The sequence below is a fragment of the Arachis ipaensis genome, chromosome B1, assembly GCF_059453495.1.
Source record: "Arachis ipaensis isolate K30076 ecotype BB chromosome B1, ASM5945349v1, whole genome shotgun sequence".
In the NCBI taxonomy this organism is placed as follows: Eukaryota; Viridiplantae; Streptophyta; class Magnoliopsida; order Fabales; family Fabaceae; genus Arachis; species Arachis ipaensis.
The window spans coordinates 9,958,422-9,982,001 of record NC_142436.1 but is presented as its reverse complement, the minus strand read 5'-3'; the positions used below and the strand labels follow the sequence as shown (position 1 = coordinate 9,982,001).

Sequence of the window (23,580 nt, the reverse complement as noted above, 5' to 3'; positions counted from 1 at the left end):
ATGGTAATTCATATTTGTCTTCATCTTTTTTAAGTAGTAAGCCAAAATATAAATCTAAATACGAAGAGTTCTTTATTTTTTTATAAATAGTGAAAAAATAAAATAAATAAGAATGCTTATTTTTTTCGTTTTAAATATCAAAATATAAGAATAATTAATAAATAAAATAGAAAATTATAAAAATTGTATATCTGAACAAAATCCTTCTTAATTCATCGTACATCTTCTTATTAATAACTTTTTTAGTCTTAAAAAACTGTCAGATTTATTGACCATAAAAATAAATATATAAACCCTTCAAGATTATTCAATTAAAAATGATGTGTAATAAAATCAAAATAAAAATTTAGAAATATTATTTACAAATTAACTATTTATAAACGTTATTAAGTTTAATTATTTATTTTTAATTCGTATTTAATTTGAAACCGAGATAAAAATTTATATTTAAAATACTCTCTATCTTCATGCATAATTTCAATGGTTAAAAATATTTTATTTTATAATTTTATATTTAATTTTTTTAATTATCTTTAATTTTATTATTTTCTAAATTATTAATTTATATTTTTATTATATCTCTTACTATATCAAACACTATTCTTTCTCTTGTTATTATTTTCTATACACATACCTGTATGTCATTGTCTCATCGCCGTTATTATTATTATATATTACCTTGTTCTCCTTTCTCGTTTTTTCTTTTTCCTTCCATCTTCTCTTCACCCGACCATCCGTAATTAATTATCACCAAGTATTATTATCGCAAATTTTAATCTTGTCTATCACTTTGATTTATAACCATCTATTCCGTTAACTTTTATGAGTTGTTGAAGTTTCGCTAAAAAAAGTAAGACATAAAGCATTTAATTTTATATTTAATTTTTAAAATTTTTTTAATTTCATTATTTTTCTAAATTATTAATTTATAATTTTTATTATATCCCCTTACTATATCAAACATTATTCTTTCTCTTATTATTATTATTCTCTATATACATACCTATCATTGTCTAATGACTGTTATTATATTACTTTGTTCTTTCTCGTTTTTTTTTTCTCTTTCCACCTTCTCTTCACCCACCGTAATTAATTATCACTATTTATATGTTACATCTTTTATATGTTAATCAAATAACCAGTGCCATATACCAAACAAATAATATTATAGAAGTCAAAATAAATTATATTTTTGTAATATAATTCATTTATTTTAGTTCAATTTAAAAATAAATATTCATGTACTCAAATTTTAAATATAATATTCTGTATAATTAATAATTTAAAAATTAAAAAAATAATATTATCACATATGAAGTAAATTTAAAAAGAAAAAAAATGAATTTAACAAAATATTAGACTTTTTTAATTCGTCATTGATAAGTACAGACATATTTAAAAAAAATACATATAATATGAAAAAAATTAGTTCTTTCCTGGTAAAAGAAAAAGATAGAACATTATCTTTTATACGTAAAATATTGGGAACAAATTAAAAAAAGTAAAAGAACCATGAAAATATTAATTGGATAAGTAAATTAAAGAGGAAAAAAATATAGGTAGAAGTTATACGTGAACGTAGTAACTGCAATAAAAATAAATAAAATTTGTAACGATGGATGTGATGAAATCGATAGCGTTGAAGGTAAAAAAATAATGGCAGCAAAAAAAATATAACAACGTGTATTAGGAGGTAAAAAAAGAACCAGTAAAATAGATAAAATTATAAAAAAAATAAAAAAGATATATTTTTTATAATTATAAAAAAAATTCTAATAGAATAATTAGAATGAGGCTAAATTACTGGACAGACCATCAGAGTACAGTACTTACAGATATACTTAAAACAACACTATACAAACAAAGACCAATATAAAATTAAACAAAACATAATTTAAATGAATACCTCCGAATATAATAAGATCTATACAAAAAAAACTATTTATCATCACTGGTTAAACACTTGTTGGCTTCTAATTTTTTTTTTTCATTTCATATATGGCCACGAAAATAAATCTTTTGACATCATCTTTACCTAGTTTAAGATGTCAAAAAAACTCCTTTAAATAATTGTGCGGTACAGAGAAGAGTTTATAAGATAAAGGAGAATCAGAATAAAATAAAAAAAATAAAAAAAAAAAGAGAGATTGTGGGAGTAAAGAATTGAATAGAAGTTACGTGATAACTGTTAGTGAAATAAGTAACTGTATAATATTTTTCAATTATGTTAGTAGGTTAAAATAGGAAATAGAAAATTGGACACCAAACCTCCATGTTTTGGCATTATATATTGTTATAGATTATAGATAGAGTTATAAAAATTTTATATTTGTATGATATTATATTAAAAAATTATTAAACTATTTAATAATTGAGATTGTAATGATGTAAAGTACATTTAAGATAATATAATAATATTATTTAGGCCAACAATAAAAAATTTATTGAATCAAAATTTAAGAAAAAATAAATTATTATTAATTAAATAAATATAAATATAGGATTCCTACCCATATTTGGACCGTTTGTTATATTACTTGAACCAGCTCCGGTGTTATTGTGAGTATCTGTATATGTAAAAAATTCATTATTAAGATGAAAATAATGTAATTTGATAATTTAAGAGTACACTCAAGAAACAAATTATACACAATTAGTACTTACTAAGAGTCCTGTAACATAGATACATCGTAAAAAATAATTCATATTAAATGATAAACTGTTCTTCACTCATATTTTGTAGAAGGCGTTGCTGCCTCGTTCTTCACTCATATTTTGTCTTCATGTCTGGCATAGTCTTGCCAAGTTCGTCGACCACTTCCACGTAAATCTTCCATTAATATGTTGTCAACTATAATTAATCAAAGAAACATATAAAAACAGTTCTACACTTTTATTTAATGACCAAAAATAAATTACAGTAAGTTTTACATTATATTTAGGCGAAATGAGAAGAATGCAGGAAAAGATGGAGGAGAAATGAATGAATTTTTTTCTATTGTGGAGAGATATGGAGTAACCAGTGAAGTGAGAGAGATTAAGAGAAAAAATTGAGAATAATACAATTGATGCAGTAACTAACTGATGTGAGAGAAATGAATTGATGCAGTAGTGAGAATTAAGTAGTAGAATTCTGTAAATAATGCAGTAACGTCATATGAGAGAAATTAACGCGAGAAGTTATATTGATGTGAACGTGAATGGAAATGAAGTAGTAGAATGCTGTAACTCGAAGTAAGTTATTAAAAAGGATAAAAATGGAAAAAAAAATTGGACACCAAAAGTGGGTTTTTCCATTATATATTGTTATAGATATTATTATTCTCTATACACATACCTGTCATTGTCTAGTCGCCATTATTATATTACTTTATTCTTTCTAGTTTTTTTCTTCTCCTTCCACCTTTTCTTCACCCACCGTAATTAAATATCACTAAGTATTTATATGTTACATCTTTTATACATTAATCAAATAACCATTGCCATATGCTAAACAAATGATATTATTAAAGTTAAAATAAATTATATTTTTGTAATATAATTCATTTATTTTAGTTTAATTTAAAAATAAATATTCATGTACTCAAATTTTAAATATAATATTCTGTATAATTAATAATTTAAAACTTAAAAAATAATATTATTCCATATGAAGTCATTTAAAAAAGAAAAAAATGAATTTAACAAAATATTAGACTTTTTCAATTCATCATTGATAGGTACAGACATATTTAAAAAAATAAAGAATACATCTTAGATGAAAAAAAAATCGTTTTTCCTTGGTAAGAGAAAAAGATAGAACACTATCTTTGTAAACTAAATGAAATTTGTAACGATGGATGTAATGAAATCGATGGTATTAAAGGTAACAAAATAATAGTAGCAAGAGAAATATAACAAAGTGTATTAAGAGGTCAAAAAAATAGTAGAATAGATGAAATTAAAAAAAAATAAAAATGATATATTTTTTATGATTACAAAAAAAATTCTAATAGAATAATTAGAATTATGCTAAATTGCCGGACAGACCATCAAAGTACAATACTCACAGACATACTCAAAATAACACTATACAAAGTACAAACAAAGACTAACATAAAATTAAACAAAATATAATTTAAATGAATATCTCAGAATATAATAAGATTTATAAAAAAAAACTATTTATCACTACTGGTTAAACACTTGTTGGCTTCTAATTATTTTTTTTTCATTTCATATATGGCCACAAAAAAATAAAAAAATAAAAAAGAGAGATTGTGGAGTAAAGAATTGAATAGAAGTTATGCGTGAGTTTTTGTAACTGTTAGTGAAATATGGTAGAAAAATAAGTAACTGTATAATATTTTTGAATTATGTTAGTAGGGTTAAAATAGGAAATAGAAAATTGGACACCAAACCCCATGTTTTGGCATTATATATTGTTATAGATGCACGAGCAAGCCACAGGAGCATTGGATGAAAGATTGCGAAAATTAATTTTGATATATGGGTCACTCGTGAAAAGCACATTGCATTGGTATGGAGTTGCCAGTTTCTCGCTGAAAACGTGAGGCTGACACTGCCATTACACCAGTTTTGCGCAGCCCTGAACGTGTCAGTCGGAAAAGCCCCTCTCCTTAGTCGGCGACGTTTCACCCTCCGACGTCTTTATTCGTGTCACTTAGGGGACATACTAGTGTAACGTTTTTATGCGTCCATCCTCCACCGTTCAGCCTCTTTGCGAACATCCGATCGCGCCGCACCAACTCCGAACAGCCTCTTTTGCGCTGCCCACCCGCCGTCGGCCGTGCAGCCTCCTCCGCAGCCAGTTTGATGATGGTTGCTTATTCTGTTTATTCATTTCCTTCTTCATTCTTCTACTTCAATGGCCAGTTTAGGATGTTCATTTTAGTAGGTATGCAGATGATTATTTTAATTCTTACGTGAATGATTATTTTAATTGGATTGAGTTTAGTTATATATAATTAAAATATGTTGGATGTTCAATTCATTAAGTATGGGGATGATTATTTTTATCTTTAAGTGAATAGATATTTTTACTAGGAATGAAGTGGAATGATTATTGATAAAAGTGAAGTGATAGCCAGTTGAAAAAGAAAAGAGTATTAGAATGAAATTCTTTAGTAAATTAAAATTTGAAATGATTAATTTTTTAAAATAACTAACTGAATTTTTTTAGAATTTAAAATTTAAAATTTGATGTGAAATAACTAAATAAAAATAATTTTCATTATTTATTTTTATTAAACTAAAAAACTAACCTATTATACACATTATCAAAATTTTTCATTATCTTCCTAACGAAATTCATATATATTACATCAAATAATCTCTATCCCAATTCTTCGGTGCATCCCAATTATCAATCCACCCTTCCAACCACCCCAGTTTATTAGGCTTCTCGAAATTCAACGCAAACTCTTCATCTGAAATTCCCATCTTCCTAATTATATTATCTCTCTCTCCAACCACTTAGGTTTCATTTTAAGAGTAGCACATACAGAATCAACTTGGAAAGAAATAATCACAATAAAAGTCTTTTAACTTTGAGTAAATAATTAAATTAATTCTTAAAAAATCACACCATCTTTATTTTAATCTCTAAAAATTTTTTTAATTAAATTTATTTCTAAAATTTTTAATTAAACAAGTTAGTCTTTCTGTTTATTTTTTAACTAACACAGTTAAAAAAAAAGATAATGTAATCTGTTAAATATCATCTACACAATATTTGACAGGTCTATTCGACAGTCCTAATAATTAAATCAAATTAGTCCTTAAAATTTTAAAATTGTCTACATTAAGCGATAGATAGAGACAATACAACTATTCTAAAATCAACAAACAAACATATATTAGGAAAGAATTCATCACCTAATGAAATGAATAGTCACTCATGTGAAAAGCTCGCGATAATTCTCAGGACCCCAAGGAATTGTTCTTCAAATCTCAAAAGCAAGTTTTTGAGAAGCAAAAGAGGGATAAACCAATAATTTACAGTATTTTCTAACCACAATTCCAATAGATACAAGCTAAGAGATCTGAATCCCATAATTTTAGCAGTTCATTACAAATATTACAAATTTCATCTCAAAATTTTTTCTATTAAACTCAAAGCGATTGAAAATATGCCAAATTTTAAGGGTGTGCATGGCCCGATCCGGTCCGAAGACTCGGTCCGGCCCCAAATACTTTAGGGGCTATTTTGGTGTGATTTCATCGGGTTTAGGGCCGTGTAAGGATTTTAAAAATAGACCCATTCATTATTTCGGGTCGGTTCTGGACCATGGCTCGGGTCACCCAAAGTCGGTCCGGTGGCCCGGTCATCATATACAATTAATATTTTATGTTATTAGTGATGGATGATGGCTATTCTTATGTGAAATTTAAGTATTGTAAACTTTAATATTTTGTGTTATTAGTTATTATAAGACTATAAGTTAATGCTTTATGTTTAAAATGCATAAGATTTTAGACTAATGCATAATATTGTGTTATTTATATTGATTTAAATATTTGGTATTATTAGACAATATTAGTATTGATTATGGTTATGCTTTAATTTTAGAGAAGAGTTGGTTCTTGTTATATTTTTCTAATTGAATTTTACCATGTCAAATAATGGTTGGAGTTTTAGAAATTTGGATATTTTCACATGCTAACTTATAAGAAGGTATCAAGGTAATGTAATGTTAACGGCCCGGTTTTTACCTGGTTTTTACCCGGTATAATCGTGGCCCGAAAGTGTATAGATTTCATCAGGTCTAGAGTCGGATTCGGGTCTAATAAATAGGTCCGGTATATATTTCGGACCGGGTCTGGATCACATCAAACTCGATTTCACCCGATCCATGCACACCCCTACTAAATTTAATACCTGCTTTTGAAATAAAAAACTGACCAAAATCAAAATTAATACATTGCACGAGTAAAAAGGCAAATCAACCTAAACAAAAATATGTCAAATTCAATATACGCCTTTGACTCAGGAAATCAACAACCACCAATAAACAGAAGCAGAGGAAGAAATTTCTTATTCGGATGATGCCTGTCTTTCCCTGCGAGACGCCTAATAGAAATATGGGTTTGCTTGATGATTACGAGGCCGATGAAGTCGACTTGGTATTTTTAAGAAGAGTATTAATATTAACCACTAGTATTTTTATATAATTTTCACTTTATATTCTAGCTCCTCAAATAATATCACATAATAAAAGTGCAGCCACACATTAAAAAAGCTATTAAAATGATATTTAAAAGTTTATACCACTCAAAAAAAATTTAAAAGATACAAATGATAAATAAATTTTTAAATAATTTAAAAATATGACAAAAATTATAAAAATTATCATTATTTTTATAAGTGACAAATAATTTTTATATTTAATAAATAATTTGTGTATTTTATTTTAATTTTTGTAAAAATATGTGGATAACAAAAGATCATAGCAGCATTTGATCTCTAGGATTTTAAATTTTTTCAAAAAACATTTTAGTCATTTGCAAAAAGATAATATTAAAAATATTCACTTGATGTAAAATTACTAAATTTTAAAGATAAAAATATTTCAATTTTTAACGATATTTATAAAAACTTGCATCAAAACCTAATTTCTAAAGTTTTTTTTGAGAATATATATTTAATATCTAGTTATTTTTTCATTTTTTTAAATATTTCATAAATTTATTTATCATTTGTATCTTTTAATATTATTTATTTATTTATAAATTTATTTATTTATTTTATATAAATTTTTTCGTGTATTAATTGAATAGTTTACCCAAAAAACAAAAGAAAAATATTAAAGGACTAACACTTTTTATTAATATTAGTCTACACTTTATTTCAATACATTATTTTTATAATATTAGAATTTAAAATTTAAAGTCTAGAATTAATCTAAAAATGTTTTTATTGACCAAGTGTTAACAAATAATAATAAATTTTATTAGTAATGTAATATTTCTTAAAGTAAAATTCATTATCATAAATAAAAACAAATTGGATTATTAATTTTTTAATATAACTTTCAATTTTCAATAACTATATATTTTTTTGGTAGCCATCATCACTCAGTTTTTTTTTGTGTTGTTCAATATTTTATATGAAAGTTAAATTTCAATTTGTTCATATATATCTGTGATAACTTTGTTCATAAAATTAAATTAATTTTGTATTCGATCACAATGTATATTAAAGTGAAAGTTTTTTCATATTCATTATTTGACCATATTATAATCACACTTTGTATTTGGAGACCATAATAAGATAATATACCTTCTTATTAGAGAATAGAAAAAAAAGTATTGATATTATATGTATTTTTTAAAAATTATACATTTATAAATTAATGTAAAAAATCTTATAATAATTAAATTGATTTTATATGTATTTTTAAGGAGTTAAGTTATTATCTATTCATTTATCTTTTGCCATGTGTAATATTTTTTTAACTTAAATTTTAATGTTTTAAGTATTTAATTATTTATTTTCATTCTGTTATTATACGGGTGTCCATGGATCGGATCGTATCCGCAGATTCGCAGTAAATATCTGCATCCGACCCGAAAATTGCGGATACGATCCAATCCGCAAATTGATCGGATAAGATCGGATCTGATCCTTTGCGGATCGGATCGCAGATATCTGCTCTACATCCGCGGATCCGCAGATCCGCACTATAATAATTAAAAAATAAATAAATATATATATGATCGGTATTATATTTACTTGTTTGTATGTTTTAGTTAGTAATTATTATTCTTATATTGTATTATTTTATTTTTGTTATTTAGAGAGAGTTTGATTAAAAATATTTTAGGAATAAATAAGTTTAAAAGTATAAAAAAAATATTTTTATCGAATTCTTTTACATAGAAATATGATTAAAAAGAGAAGGTTTAATTATGCGGATATATCCGATATCCGATCCGATCCAATCCGCACATTAAAAAGTGCGGATATCATATCCGATCCGATCCGATAAAAATTGTGCGGATCGGATCGAATTTTCGACCATATCCGATGATCCGTGTACACCTCTATGTTATTATTTGGTGTAGTTGATGTTAAACACTTCTTCTTTAATCGGTTAGCCACATAAGCAACGGTTGATTTTTCATTATTCTTTGCCTTAATTTATTATCATTTTAGGATATTTTAATTTGGGTATTGTACCTCATACAAAAAGACAAAATTTTGACTTACTAACTATCATACCTGCTATATTCCTATTCCAATAAAATAGATGGAACGTGTAAAAATTTTCCTATACTTTATAAAAGACTAATACATACACTTTTAAAATCCCCTTATTATTTTGATTCAAAGTGCGAGAAAAGTCAAAATAAGAATGTTGTAAGTAGGGTAGGTATCTGTCATACCATCGCTCATTAAACTAAAGGCCAACTAACGGCGAAGTTAGCATAAAATTTAGAGAGATGGACGGAAATTTAATTTTCGAATATAAACAAATTAAAATAAAAATTTTAAAAAAATTAAATAAAAATTTACAGACAGTTTATTAAAAAAAATTGAAATTTAGAAGGGACCACTTACACAATGAGAGGCTGTGTTCCCAGCTACAATAAATATGAGTTTTAGCAACGCTAAAATCTGTAACGCCTTAAAAACCATTTTTTTAGATGGTTTTAGACAACGATTTTTTACAATGTTACTGTTGAAGTTCAGTTTTTATTATTTTATAGCAACAAAATAAAACTATTTTTTTGACTATTTAAAAAAACGGTTTTATAACCGTTACTAGAATTTGTTTTTAAGCAACGGTTTTTTAATGTTGTTTAAATAATTATATAAAAGATATGCTTAAAAGCCGTTGCCAAAGTTGTTACACTTTAAAATCGTTCTCTTAGATTATTTTAGACAACGGTTTTTATAGTGTTACTGTTGAAGTTTAATTTTTTATTAAGTTATAGCAATAAAATAAAACCGTTCTCTTTAACTATTTTAAAGAAGAGTTTTATAATCATTACAATAATTTTTTATTAAGCAACAATTTTTTTATATTTAAATAATTATACAAATTAAAAGATACATATAAAAATAGTTCTCTATAAATATTAAATTAGTAGAAGACTCAAAAATTATATTATTATAAATAAATAACAAATATTATTTATAAAAAAATAAATTTAAAATAAATTTATAATAAATATTATTTTTTATTTCATTCTCGCTTTAAAATTTAACATATTTTTTATTCTTGAACAAATTTTTGAAAAATTTTCTATAGAACAAAACACAGAGCTATTGTATTTTCCCTCCTTTAGTAATTGAAAAATAAAAAAAAAGAGTTTTATATTTTAATTTAAGTGACTTTTATTATGAATAAGTTATAATTTATTATTAATTTGAGGACAATTTACGTTATTAAATTGTTTCACCCTCAATATTACGCAAATGCATTGTTTCCAAATCTAATACGCAAATACATTGATTCACTATTCTATATAAACCGCTACTGGCAGTAGCGGTTTACAGTTGTGCATAAACCGCTACAACCAGCCGCGGTTTACGTGTGTATGTGTGTGACTGTAAACCGCTGCTGGCAGCAGCGGTTTACGTGTGTGCGTGTGTGAGTGTAAACCGATGCTACCAGCAGCGGTTTACGTGTGTGCGTGTGTGAGTGTAAACCGCTATAGGCTATAGCGGTTTACGTGTAGTGTGCTGCCTATATAAACCGTGGTGGTAGCCGCGGATTATGCATTTAGAGGGGTTGTGATGTTTTTTAGAGAGAGGAAATTCTAGAGAGAGGTCAGAGCAAGTTGAGAGCGGGTCCGAGGTATCTCAGCGGTGACTTCCGACGAGTTATCATGGCAGGCAGGACCTTGTACCGACTGAACGGTGTTGCCCATATTGCCGGTTCTATTGGTGACGAGGTTAGTTAATAATTATTTTTTTCTAGGCTTTGCATATGTTAGTCAGAAAAATGGTATGTAATGTAGACGAACTAGAATTTATAGATTATTCCCTCTAGTTTGAAATTAGGCTTCGCATGCTAGGATGTTAGTTTAATGGGTTTGGTTTAGTATTTTGAGTTTTTCTTGTTAAGTTATAAATATGACTACTTAGCTAAATTTCAAATCCCTTCAATGAATGTTATTCTACATGGTGTTGGTTTAGTGTAGGGAAAGGGACAGTTGACGTTAGTGAATTATTTTAGTTTGGTTAGTGTATTTGTATGATATGAAGTTTTTAATTTTAAAGCTTTATAATATTTTTATATTTCTGGCTGTTATTTATTCAAGTATGTGTGTTGTTATTTTTACTATCGTGATTAGGGATTTTTTTTATATAGGAGAATTTGTTGATGGTTTAAGATATTTGTATCCTGTTAGATAGGGGAATTTTTTTATGGATAGGAGAATTTAATTGGACTCTGTATTTCTTTGTTGTTCTGTACAGCCCACTAGGTGTATATACAGTGTGAGACGGCAACAGAATATGCCCATGTATGAAAGGATCATCCCGTACTTAGAGAGGGCTGGTTTGTACCATTTGGCCAGGCTAAACAGCCAATGGTTCTGGTTGGATGAGCCATTGGTTAGTGCGTTTGTTGAGAGGTGGCGTCCTAAGACGCACACGTTCCATATGCCTTTCGGAGAGTGCACAGTGACATTGCAAGACGTGGCATTTCAGCTAGGGCTGCCTGTGGATGGGGAGGCTATGAGTGGTTGCCTTGGTGAGTTTGAGAAATACATGGAGGGTGGCCGACCAGCTTGGGAGTGGTTTGAGGACCTATTCGGTGAGCGGCCTCCACTGAATAAGGTCAAGCAGATGACAGTACACTTTACATGGTTCCACGAGAGGTTTAGGGTGCTACCACCAGATGCGAGTGAGGACAGTAACCACATCTACGCACGGGCCTACATCATGATGCTGTTATCGACTCAGTTATTTGGGGACAAGAGTGCGAACCGGGTACATATACGGTGGTTGCCATTTGTGGCAAACCTTGATGACATGGGGAGGTAAAGCTAGGGGTCGGCCGCTTTGGCATGGTTGTACCGATGCATGTGTCGGGTAGCAAACAGAAATTTGACTAACCTTGCGGGTCCGCTCCAGTTGCTACAGAATTGGATATTTTGGCGGTTTCCGTCTTTGAGGCCGTCCGGGTTTGAGGTTTTCTCTTTCCCGCTGGCATCCAGGTATGGGTTATGCTTTTTTAATGCTTACAAATTTCATGGGCGATTTTTTAAGTTTGTGTCTCATATGACTTAAATTTAGGTGGTCTGCCTACTTACCTCCTAATGATGGAAAGGAACAAAGGGTCATAAGGTATCGGCTTGCATTGGATCGATTGACCACTCGTGATGTAAGTTTTATACCAGTTAGAGTTTCATTTTTGGTTTGCTCTCTAGTCGTGATTAGATATATACATGTTGTGGTAATGTCTGATGAGTTCTGAATTTTCAGATTGTATGGGAGCCCTACTCCGCGCTTGATGTACTTGCCGTGGTCCATCCAGAGATACTTACAGAGGAGCATAGTCGCATATGGCGAGCGGTGACTACTTTGATATACTTTGCGGTCATCGAGTGGCATCAGGTTGACAGGGTTGTTCCACAGCTGGGTGGAGTCCAGCATATCCCCGAGGATGCTTTGAATGTAGACTGGCTGCATGCTAAGGACGGGAGGGGAGGGGATAGGTAGTTCCCCCATTACTATCAGGTCTGGCATTTACACTGGGGGAACAAACTTGATGCAGTCATTTCCATTGAGCGAGTGGCAGATCCTGGCCTTTCTGCTGATTACTTAGATTGGTGGTACCGCGAGGCTCAGCGGTTCCTTAGTCCGGGGCAGCATTCGCGGATCCCAAAGGCACCCAGATACCTCCAGAGGCATTTCAGAGAGGGTCGTCCCAGGTCCCACGCAGATCACAGCTACCTGATATGCCGGATAACCGCCGTGTTGAGAGACGCCATCGTGTTGGTACTAGGGACACCGGTCGAGAGTGGCGATGGTTACATGATACGATGCAGGAGGATGATGCAGGCGGAGAGGCTAGAGATGGGGGCGATCACCGTGTTCGTCGGTCTAGTGCCAGACGTGGGAGAACTGCAGATCCCACGCAGTTCGATGGTGGAGTTAGTGGGACCGTAGGGACTGAGCCTGGAGGGGAGACATTCACCAGCAGATCTTACTCTCCGATGCCAGAGCCCAGCTCTCACATGTATGCCCAGCCTGAGACGCCGACGATGACTATGGATTTAGATGATCAGCTGGTGAGTCCACGGTTTTATGCAGAGTTTGTTGATTTGATTAGGGATGATGCTGGCACGTCCCATGTGCAGTTTGGTGCTCAGTCTTACCAGCCGCAGATGCCGGAGGTGCAGTTCGAGACCGCACCTTACCAGCCACATATGACGGAGATGCATTCCCAGCCACCTTATTATCAGGGTCAGTATGTGGTGGATCTTAATGAGCCTGCAGGTAGCCCATTGGATACTTGGTTTACCATGGGGGGCACCCCCCAGTCCGCGATTGGGTTAGACCACCCAGTTGATGACATTGGACAGGAGCCGGCCCGACCAACTCGAGTCAGGCGTCCCGCTCGATGTGGGACAGGATCTCATCTCCTTGGTGACTTTCATGATGCAGCCCGGGATGATCGCGATGATTAGCACCATGTGTTGTATTTTTTCATTTTTCGTTATGTGGTAGATGTTCTGGTTATGGACTTTATGTTTATTCTCGTTGGATGACTGTTATTTTGGTCAGTTTTTATGTTATGTTTATGTTTATGGACTTTATGTTTATTCTCGTTGGATGACCGTTATTTGGTCAGTTTTTACGTTATGTTTATGTTTATGGACTTTATATTTATTGATCATACAACTATGATGGAAATAAACCGTGATAAATCTAGAAAAGTGATAAATAACTACTTGTATTAACATTAACATTTAAACCAATAAGACTTAGAACTCATAACTGCTACAAACAGAGACATTCGTAGTAAAAACCACTAAATAATGATAAATCTAACACGAACGAACTAAATGATGATAAAACTAACACAAACGAACTAAATGATGATAAATCTAGATGCCGCTAGTAGAACCTCGCTGAGGGCAAACCCTTGAGTATGACCGGGCTGCCTGCACAGGCCACACCTCTTAGGTCGGCCAGCGTCAGTATCGTCCATGTTGTTGCGGATGCGGGTGGACCGTGGTCGTCCTTCTCTTGCCCTTCTCATGTCCGGGTCGGGGATCATAGTCGGCCCGTCATATGGTGGCCAAATAAAGTATGACCAAGACTCTACATTTTCCCCCTCCACGAGTGCAAACGCAATAGGAAAAATATTCGAGTTACCATCCTGAGCGATCGCCAACAACAATGTCCCGCCATACTTGCCATAGAGGTGTGTTCCGTCGATGCTTACGAGCGGCTTACAGTGGCGGAATGCCTCAATACACGGAGGGAATGTCCAAAACATCCGATGAAAGTAGACTCTATCTTCATCAACTTGGTCACCCACTCTAACCGGGGAGGTCTTCAGTAGAGCAACGGAACCTTCCATCGTGGATGTGACCCCAAGGATCCACCGAGGCAAATCAGCATATGACTCCTCCCAATCGCCATATATCTGCGCTACTACCTTCTGCTTCGCCAACCACACCTTCCGATAACTAGGCCTGAATCCATATGTCGCCTCCGTTGCCTCTTGCAACACCTTAATCGACACCGACGCATCAGCTCTAACCAATGGAAAGATTTTCGCACAGATGACATGATAATCAAGTTGCTTGTGGTCGCTTGATATCGATGTGGCCATACACGTGTGCGGACCGTTGTACCTCCTAACTTCCCATGTGCTCTTCCTTTTCCTCTTGACTATCCGAATCAACCACGTGCACCCGTTACCAAACTCCTTGCATCTCCCTTGGTATTTCAGATTGTCGGACTCCATAACCTTGTACTCAACTCCACGCCGAATACTGTAATCTTTTACACTCAACACGGCTTCCTCTTTACTCTGGAATGATTGGCCAATCTGAAATTCAGTCAGCGGTGTCCCATCATGCATCCCCTGCCCATTGAATGTTGCATCTACATTCTGGTGTTGGCCGATGGCTTCCAAGTTCAAAGAAGAGAGGTGGGGAGGGTACTCTTGTGTTCCAGAACCGGAACCTCCATGGGTTGAACGTGTACCTCTTGGAATATCATCATCACTGTCCCCACCAATATCGACAGGCTCCTCATCCAAATCATCGTCACACAGTGCATTCTCAACTCGATCCGGTCCGGCATCACATTCAAAATCAGGCACAACAGGATCAATATATGCATGAACAGCCCCAGCATGTTCGGGCAGAGAAATTGGAACTGCCGCTGCTACCACAGGCATCGATGTCGATGCACCACCGGCTGGGGTCAACTGAGGATTCGGTGCCGATGCTCCAGAGTTATCCACACCATCTTCCAACTTTGCAAGCAGCTCAGGTATCCTCACCTCCGAAAAACTACGCCTGCAGTGAAACAAGACCTGCAGGTCTTCATCCGACCCGATCACGAAGGTCTCATATCTCACACCAGTTGACATAACGGCAATGGAAATCTTGTAAATAACTTTTTTACCCACTTCGTCCCACAGGTACCGAGCTTCCATGGTTTATATAAGCAGCCCCATTCAGCACACTACACGTAAACCGCTATAGCCTATAGCGGTTTACACTCACACACGCACACACGTAGGTTTACACTCACACACGCACACACGTAAACCGCTGCTGCCAGCAGCGGTTTACGCTAACACACACACACACACGTAAACCACTGCTGCCAGCAGCGGTTTACCCACACACACACACACACGTAAACTGCGGCTGGTTGTAGCAGTTTATGCACAACTGTAAACCGCTACTGCCAGTAGCGGTTTATATAGAATAGTGAATCAATGTATTTGCGTATTGGATTTGGAAACAATGCATTTGCGTAATATTGAGGGTGAAACAATTTAATAACGTAAATTGCCCTTAATTTGAACTCTCTATTTTATAAATTAATCTGTTAAGAGTAATTAAATTAGTTTTATGAATATTAAGAGTTAAGTTAATTAATATTCTTGTGTAAATTTTTATAATTGGTTATTTGAAATTAAAATTCAGTAATAGAAGTATTATATAATTTAATTTAAGAAATTTGTATTATGATTGAATTACGGTTTATTTTATTAAATTGAGCTCTTAGAGATTAATTTGTTAGAAATGATTAAATTGATTTTTATAAATATTTTATGTTTAAGATAATTAATATTTATGTACAATTTTTTTTATAATAAGTTATTTTATATAAATTAAAATTAAAATCTCGATGATAGAAAAATAATGAAATGTCATGATTTAATTTAGATAATTAATATTTTGGATTTAAATTATATTTTATAGGATGTAATTAATATATTTATTTTATAACTTAAGTTAAAAATAATTATTTAAATTCATTAATAAATTGATAAATAAAATTATATGCGTTCCAAAATTAATTTTTATAATATTATATTTAAATTCTAAATTATTATTCTATCATAAATATTTTATAAAATTATTATATTAGTCATATATATTTTATCTTTTTACCCAATAAAACCATAGTTTACCCTAATTCCCAATTTCATTCCTTTCTAAAACACACACACAGGCACGCTCAGAGTAAAAAGAAAGAAAACAGAATGAAAAAGGGAAAAATAGAGGAGAAGAGGAAGGAGAAGCGAGGGAGGAGGAAGGAACGGCGCCAGCAGGGGGCCTCGCCGCTGTCGCCGTCGCTGTCACCATTGAGCACAAAGGGAAGAGAGAGGTTCGCAGTAGAGTGAGAGAGAGAGACAAGCGTGACTGAGGGAAGCTTGCGACAGAGATGAGAGGGACCGTCGCCATCGCCGCTGGAGTGGTCGGAGCCGCCGTCGTCGATTGAAGGTGCCGCCGTCATAGTGAAAGAAGCCCAGAGGGAGACATGAATGAGGCTCGAAGAGAGTGAGCGTCGCTTCTCTGTCGTTTCTGCCCAGCGTCGCTGCCGCTGGAGTTAGTTACTGCCGCCGCCATTGGAGATGAACCCAGTTGTTCTCTTGCTGCTGGAAATGCCAAAGCCTCTGCCAGTGTGGGTATTGCCGTTCGCCGAAAACCCTTACTGTCTAGGTTGCCATTGTTGCTCTATTCTGCCTTCCCCTGGTAGGATTGAATTATGTTCTGTGTCGCTATTTTGTTTGCTGCTGCCTTGATGATAATCTGCTTCATTTTCTTGATTTTTCCTAGCTACAAATCATTATTATATCTGTTCGATATCGCCATTCTTGGCCGAAACTACTGATGTCGCTGTTATTCTGGTTAATGTTGCCGACACTGTCCTCATAGTGTTATTAATACGACATTAAGGTAGGGGGTTTAATTTAAACGATTTTAATTTAAGAATGCCTACAAAGTTTATTGAATAGCTGCAAATAGGTTTAATTATTATGAGTATAATTGATTGATTATATGGATGTTGAGTTATGATTGTGAATGTGATTGTGCTTGTTGATTTTGTGTAATTGGTTGGTTATTTGTGAATTATGAATTGTTGATGAGTGATTGCTGAGAATGTTGAATCTTGATGGATTATATTGGTTGATTGTTGTTGATATAGTTATTAGATATATTATAATGGTGGTGAACTTGGTGGGTGAATGTTTTGAACTTGGTGGGTGAATGTTTTGAAATTGATTTTGAGAAGTATTGAAGGTTGAATCTTGAAATATTAAACTTTTTGTTGAAAGCCTGATTTTCTGTATTACTTTTAAACGAAGTTAGAAACTTTAAAAAGTTATAACTAATTCTATGATGATCAGAATTGCGTGAGACTAAGTCTGGGTTATACTTGAGAATAGATGGAGCTGGACTGAAAAATTTGAGGCTTTTTCATTAAATATACAATTTATGGCGATTTTTTAAAGTCAGGTCATTGAATTTGTCCTGCTGCAGAAAAGTTCGAACAGAGCAGCAACTTGTTTGTCTTGCTGCGACTCCTACGAGTTGAGTTCTGGAGCGAAACCAATTTTGTTTAAACATTTGATTAACTTGGTTTATTTTTCTAAAACTTCAGAATTTTAGGATGATGAGTTTGGAAAACTCTAAATTAATATTTGTGATGACTAAACATTATTAAAAGTAATTAATTACAAAATTATTAATTTGATTCCCATTTAATATATATTGATTAATAATTTTGTTGCAGGTTTTTAATATTGGGCCGAAAATGAAATTCTGGTGCAAGCCCAATATGCCTATGAACACTCAGTCTTGATATTAATCTAATTGTGATCATAGTGGCTGAAACAATGTTGTGTTTTATTTGGGCCAAATTGAAACTATTATTGCTACAAGCCCAAATTAATTTTGATGCTACAAGAACCAATGCTTGATCCAATATCCATCAGGAAAGCAAATGTTATCATTTGCCTCATGCTTTCCCACGGATCCCATTTCTTTTCTTTGGATGGATTTCAAATTTAATTTGCTAGCATTGGAAACATAAATGTAAGAGAGAGAAATTGATTTGATGGGTTCAGTAACTCTACACGCTACCTTATGCAAGGGAAGTTGGACTTTAATTTCACTTTATTATTACCCATTAGCTAGTGTTCAAATTTCTCTCTCCTCTCTCTCATCTTTGCTTCTCTTCTTCGGTTATTACACAGGAAACCATGAAAGCAAAACTTAGCTACCAAATTGAAGAAAGAGCAAGCTACAAGGCTACCACAATGATGGCAAGAAAACATAACAAAATAAAAGTGTGCTGTGGCTGAGATTTTCACCAAATATGGTTAGATTTGGTGAAGTAATCTCGAGCTCTTCATGCTCAAAAAGAAAGAAGAAGATTCGGCCAGCAAAGAGACTCTTGGAGGCGTGACTTGTCTTTGATTCTGCTCAACCACCACAGGAAGTAGCTAGAGTGGCGAAGTGATGGTAGAAGCAGAGATTGAAGCAGATGAAGTCATCATCATCATGAAGCATTAAGGGCCAGAAATCCATCTTGGAGAGCAAACCAAGGATGGAGAGCTCGGATTGATGTAGAGTGGTGACCAAGGAAGGACTAGAGGTAATTGCATGTTGGGTTTTGCATGGTTATCTCTTCTCTCTCTATGTGGCCGAACCGGTTCTGTTTCTTGAAGAAGAAGAAGTTGGCTTGGGTTTTGGCTTCAAGTGTGGAGGCTTCTCTCTTCTATAAAAAGGGAGAACAGCCACTGTTTGGAGCAAGGAGTTAGAAGTAAGCAGTGAGAGTGCAAGGCACAGAAGTCTCAGAGCTACCTAAGCTAGCAGTTTTTCTTCTCCTTCAATGTATTCTGTTTAGTATTTTTCTGTTTAATTTTGTCATGTCTTGAGTCTCATGAAAAAAGACAAACAGTGAGGTTTGTATGAAAAAGTCATAGAGCGGAAAAAGGCAGAGAGTGCAAAATTAAAAGAAAAAGCCATAGATGTCTTAGAGTTCCTTTGTTCATCTATGTTGTGTTTCATGATTCTGTGGGAATCCCCTTGTAAGTTGGGTTAGCACTTTACAGTCTGTAATCAAGAAGATTATAGTGAAATTCCATCATGGTTGTGATGGAGACTGGATGTAGGCTGCACTGCACTTAGCAGTTGAACCAGGATATATCTAGGTGTAATTTTCTCTCTTCTCTACTCCAATTCTATTTCTATTGCACAAGAGCTCAAACTGAAAAAAATATCTCGTGCCAAGTGACGAGACAAAAAGAAAAGTCTCGTGCCAAGTGATGAGATAAAAATAAAAGTCTCGTGGCTAGGGACGAGACAAAATTCAAAAAGTCTCCTGAAGTTATCTCTAAGGCCAGCAAGTGTTACTAAGCAAAAAAGGGGGCTAAGATTCAACCCCCCCTTCTCTTAGCCACTGAAACCATCATAGGAGTTAAGGATTGGGGGTTGTGAGTTTTTGAAAATTGGTGGTCAAAGCTGGAAAGAATCAGTTTTCAGCAAGTTATGCATCAACTTCCAATGCTTAGAACTCTTAGAATTAAATGGAAATTGGATTGCAACTAAGACACACTTGTTGCTAGATAAGTTAGGAGTCTCAAAACCAAAATTTAGCTTAATTGATGTTTTGTAGTAAAAGTTATATAATTTGAAAGATACCAAGCTTGCTGATTTCTAAAACAGGTTTTGACTCTTTTCTACCTAACTTCCAAGCTATGTAACTTTTTTTATTAAATGGTATTAACATGAAACTAATTGGGAAAGAAATATGAATAAGTTAAGTTGAACCACATTAATTTTGAAGGCCATTGAATTTAATTTGGATTTTATATGGAATTTTGAATATTGAATGCTACTGCTGTTTTTTGGTTTTTAAATACTGGAGAGTAGTCACAGTTTTCCTTCTATTCCCGAGGCTAGAGTGATCAGAAAATTATGGGTTTTAGTTTATTAGAAAGCTTAATCCGAGACGGTCACCTGGACATAAAATTTGTGTAATTTTAAATTCATTTGGTATTTTGAAAACATAATTGAAATTAGATTGCTGAAATTATTTTTCTGGTAATAACCTTGCATACGGGATTTAAGACTAAATTTCTATATTATTATTATCAAATATTTTGGAGAATAATATATTGTTGTGGCAATTGCTGATAAAAGGCTGGTGAAATGTTGAGGAAGAGGGAACCCATAAAGATGGCTAAGTCCTATTTTTAGAGGAGAGTATGTCCAAATTTTTATAAAAGTATAAAGATTTAATTAAAATGAATATTTAAGGTTTGTTTAATGGTGACAACTTCGCTGATTTTTTTCCATATAGGTAGGTTCTTTCAACCAAGGCACCCTAGCTTCTCAAGCAAAGAACATGGTCTCTGCTCCCATCCTTTTCATTCATTCTTTTTCTTAATTCGTAATTAAGGAAGATACTAATATACTTGAGTTTTTTCTAACTTAGCCTTTGCTCATTGGGTTCAAATCAGAACTTTTATAGCATGAAGTATATACTGTCTTTAAATTTGCCAGTTAGTATATATGCATGTAAAGAGTAGTTATGTATTTATTTGTTCTCTTTCTTGTAGTACAATTCCTACTCCAACTATGGAAATTAATCTTGAAGACTTGAAGTAAAATGGTATTCAAGTGGATAAGGGCTTGACTAGTAACCAAGGTAAATTCTATCAACCTAACTAATTGAATTGGTTATTGAGTTCACAGGGGACAAGCAAAAAAAGAATTCAGGGTTGAAGTGGAAGCTGTAGGCCATGTTTGACATAAAAATTTCGTGCGGTTGCATGAATATTGCATAGAAAAAGTACACAGGTAAAACTTTTTCTGAACAAGTTGCTTGAAAATTATTACAAGTTCCTGTTCCCAATTGATGCTTCAACTCCATAACTTGAACAAGTATTTTTTTAGTCTAATAATTTAATAATATATTTTATTTTATATTTTTAAATATTAATAATTAATTAATAATAAAAAATAATAAATCATGATGACTCCTAATATTTTTTTTAAATGAAAGTCCGAATATGACTTTTCATTTTCTGTTGAAACGTTACAATATAATATTCATTTTCATCGTGACGAACAAATTATAATATAAGTTACAGACATTATTCTCGATTTATCACTTTTATTATATTTTTTTATTATTAAATTAACAAGACATTAAATTTGATAATCTCAAAACGTTTGGACCATTAAATAAATAAAACATGCTTTTTAAGTTTTTTAATAATAGCTAAATAGTTTTTATTTAATTTTAATTATAAATTAGTCTTTTATATATTATTTAATTATAAAATTTATTTTTTATTTTATAAATTATTATTTTATCATTCATCTATTATGTTTATTAATAATAAAAAACTAAAACAATAACAAATTAGATCTTCTATTAATCGTAATAAATATTTTGCAATCTTAATCGATCATAATTTTATCAATGATCCAATTACATAAATATTGGGTTGGAAAAATAGTGTTTGTTAGAAATTAAATCGATTGGATGCATAAATCCATCGATTGAAATTCAGGTTTCTCAAACTTCAATAGATTGAAATTGATACACAATCGATTAAATTTTACAAGTGATGTGAGGTTTTTCTTATTCAATCGATTGAAATCATTAAAGCAATCTGGGTTTAGTTAATTCAATCGATTGGTTCTGTTATATATAAAAATAACCAACACATGATCAACATTCTTAGAGGTATTTCTCGTCCAATTCATACTTCTATACACGGGAATAAGCCATATTTAATAAGAATTTTTCTCATTATAAATTAAAAAAAATATTATTTTCCCAATAAAAATAATACTTATTCCTGTGTACTCTTGTGTACTCCTATATATTTTGGAGACGATGATAATAGTTGTCAGTCTATTGTAAAATTAAAAATTTGAGTTAGTCATTTTTTTAGAATTTGAAGTGAAGTTTGTCAGAGTGTGGCGAATTTTCTCTACATAAAAAAAACTTGTATTTGAAAAATTAAAGTTGAAATTTTGAAAAATAATACTTTTTTTATTTTATTTCGAAAAAAATCTATTGGGTAATATGACCAATTGATTAGCTAATATGACCAATCGATGGAATAAGAAAAACCCCGTATACCTTGCAAAATTCAATCGATTGTGTATCAATTCCAATTCGATTGGAGTTTAGAAAACCTGAATTTCATTCGATTTGTGCATCCAATCGATTGAATTTTTAACAAATCCAATTTTTCCAACCCAATACATACGTAACCGGATCAATGATAAAATTATTATCGATTAAAATTGCAAAATATTTATTACAATTAATGGAAGATCTGATTTATTATTGCATTATTTTAATCTTTTATTATCAATAAACATGATAGATGAATAATAAAATAATAATTTATAAAATAAAAAATAAATTTTATAATTAAATAATATATAAAAGACTAATTTGTAAGTAAAATTAAATAAACACGATTTAAGAGTTATTAAAAAATTTTAAAAAATATATTTTGTTATAAAGTTATCTAATAGTCCAAATATTCTGGGACTATCGAATTCTTTGCCTGCTGCCACACTAAAATACCATGTGCTAAGGGTAAAAAATAGAGCTAAACATAAAAAGAAAACTAAATTTCAACCTGGACAATGCAAGAATAAAAACATAAAACCCTTTTTATATATATAAAGTGTGTTTTTTATTTTTAGTTTTTTAAAATTATTCTTAACTTTTAATTTGATTTAATTTTATTCTTAATATTTAAAATAAATTTTAATTTCATTCCCAACATTAATAATTTTACCGATTGCACTACTGTTCAGCAAGATATACCACACAGGTAATAGCCAAAATTTTATAGTGTTTACTTTGTTACGATAATAATTTATATGTATTCGATATTTAAAAATATAAACAAATATCAATATAATATGTAGAATTTATTTTTTAGGTTAGTATTCTTTTTTTTTTTAAAAAAAAATATATATCATATCACTATTTTTATTAAAACACTTTTATAATTTAATAAAATAAAAAATATTTTTTATTTAATTTTATAAAAAAATTTAAATATCTTTTTTATGTTAGACAAAAATTATTCTTTTAAA

General features: G+C 31.7%; 1 protein-coding gene across 1 annotated transcript; it reads left to right on the top strand.

Moving 5' to 3' along the window:
• Positions 1-10,836: 10,836 nt before the first annotated feature.
• On the top strand, positions 10,837-15,318 carry LOC148575684 (uncharacterized). Its single transcript, XM_088500691.1, has 3 exons — positions 10,837-10,902; positions 11,429-11,711; positions 15,071-15,318. Exons 1-3 carry the CDS (start codon positions 10,837-10,839, stop codon positions 15,316-15,318), a joined length of 597 nt encoding a protein of 198 aa, XP_088356817.1.
• Positions 15,319-23,580: the final 8,262 nt, after the last annotated feature.

Bases quoted from the DNA above. Each gene is read 5' to 3' on its own strand.
- LOC148575684 (XM_088500691.1), top strand. From the start codon at position 10,837: ATGGCAGGCAGGACCTTGTACCGACTGAACGGTGTTGCCCATATTGCC. The intron at 10,903-11,428 runs GTTAGTTAATAA...TGTTCTGTACAG, and splicing joins CCGGTTCTATTGGTGACGAG to CCCACTAGGTGTATATACAG. The intron at 11,712-15,070 runs TTGAGAAATACA...GCCCATTGAATG, and splicing joins GAGTGGTTGCCTTGGTGAGT to TTGCATCTACATTCTGGTGT.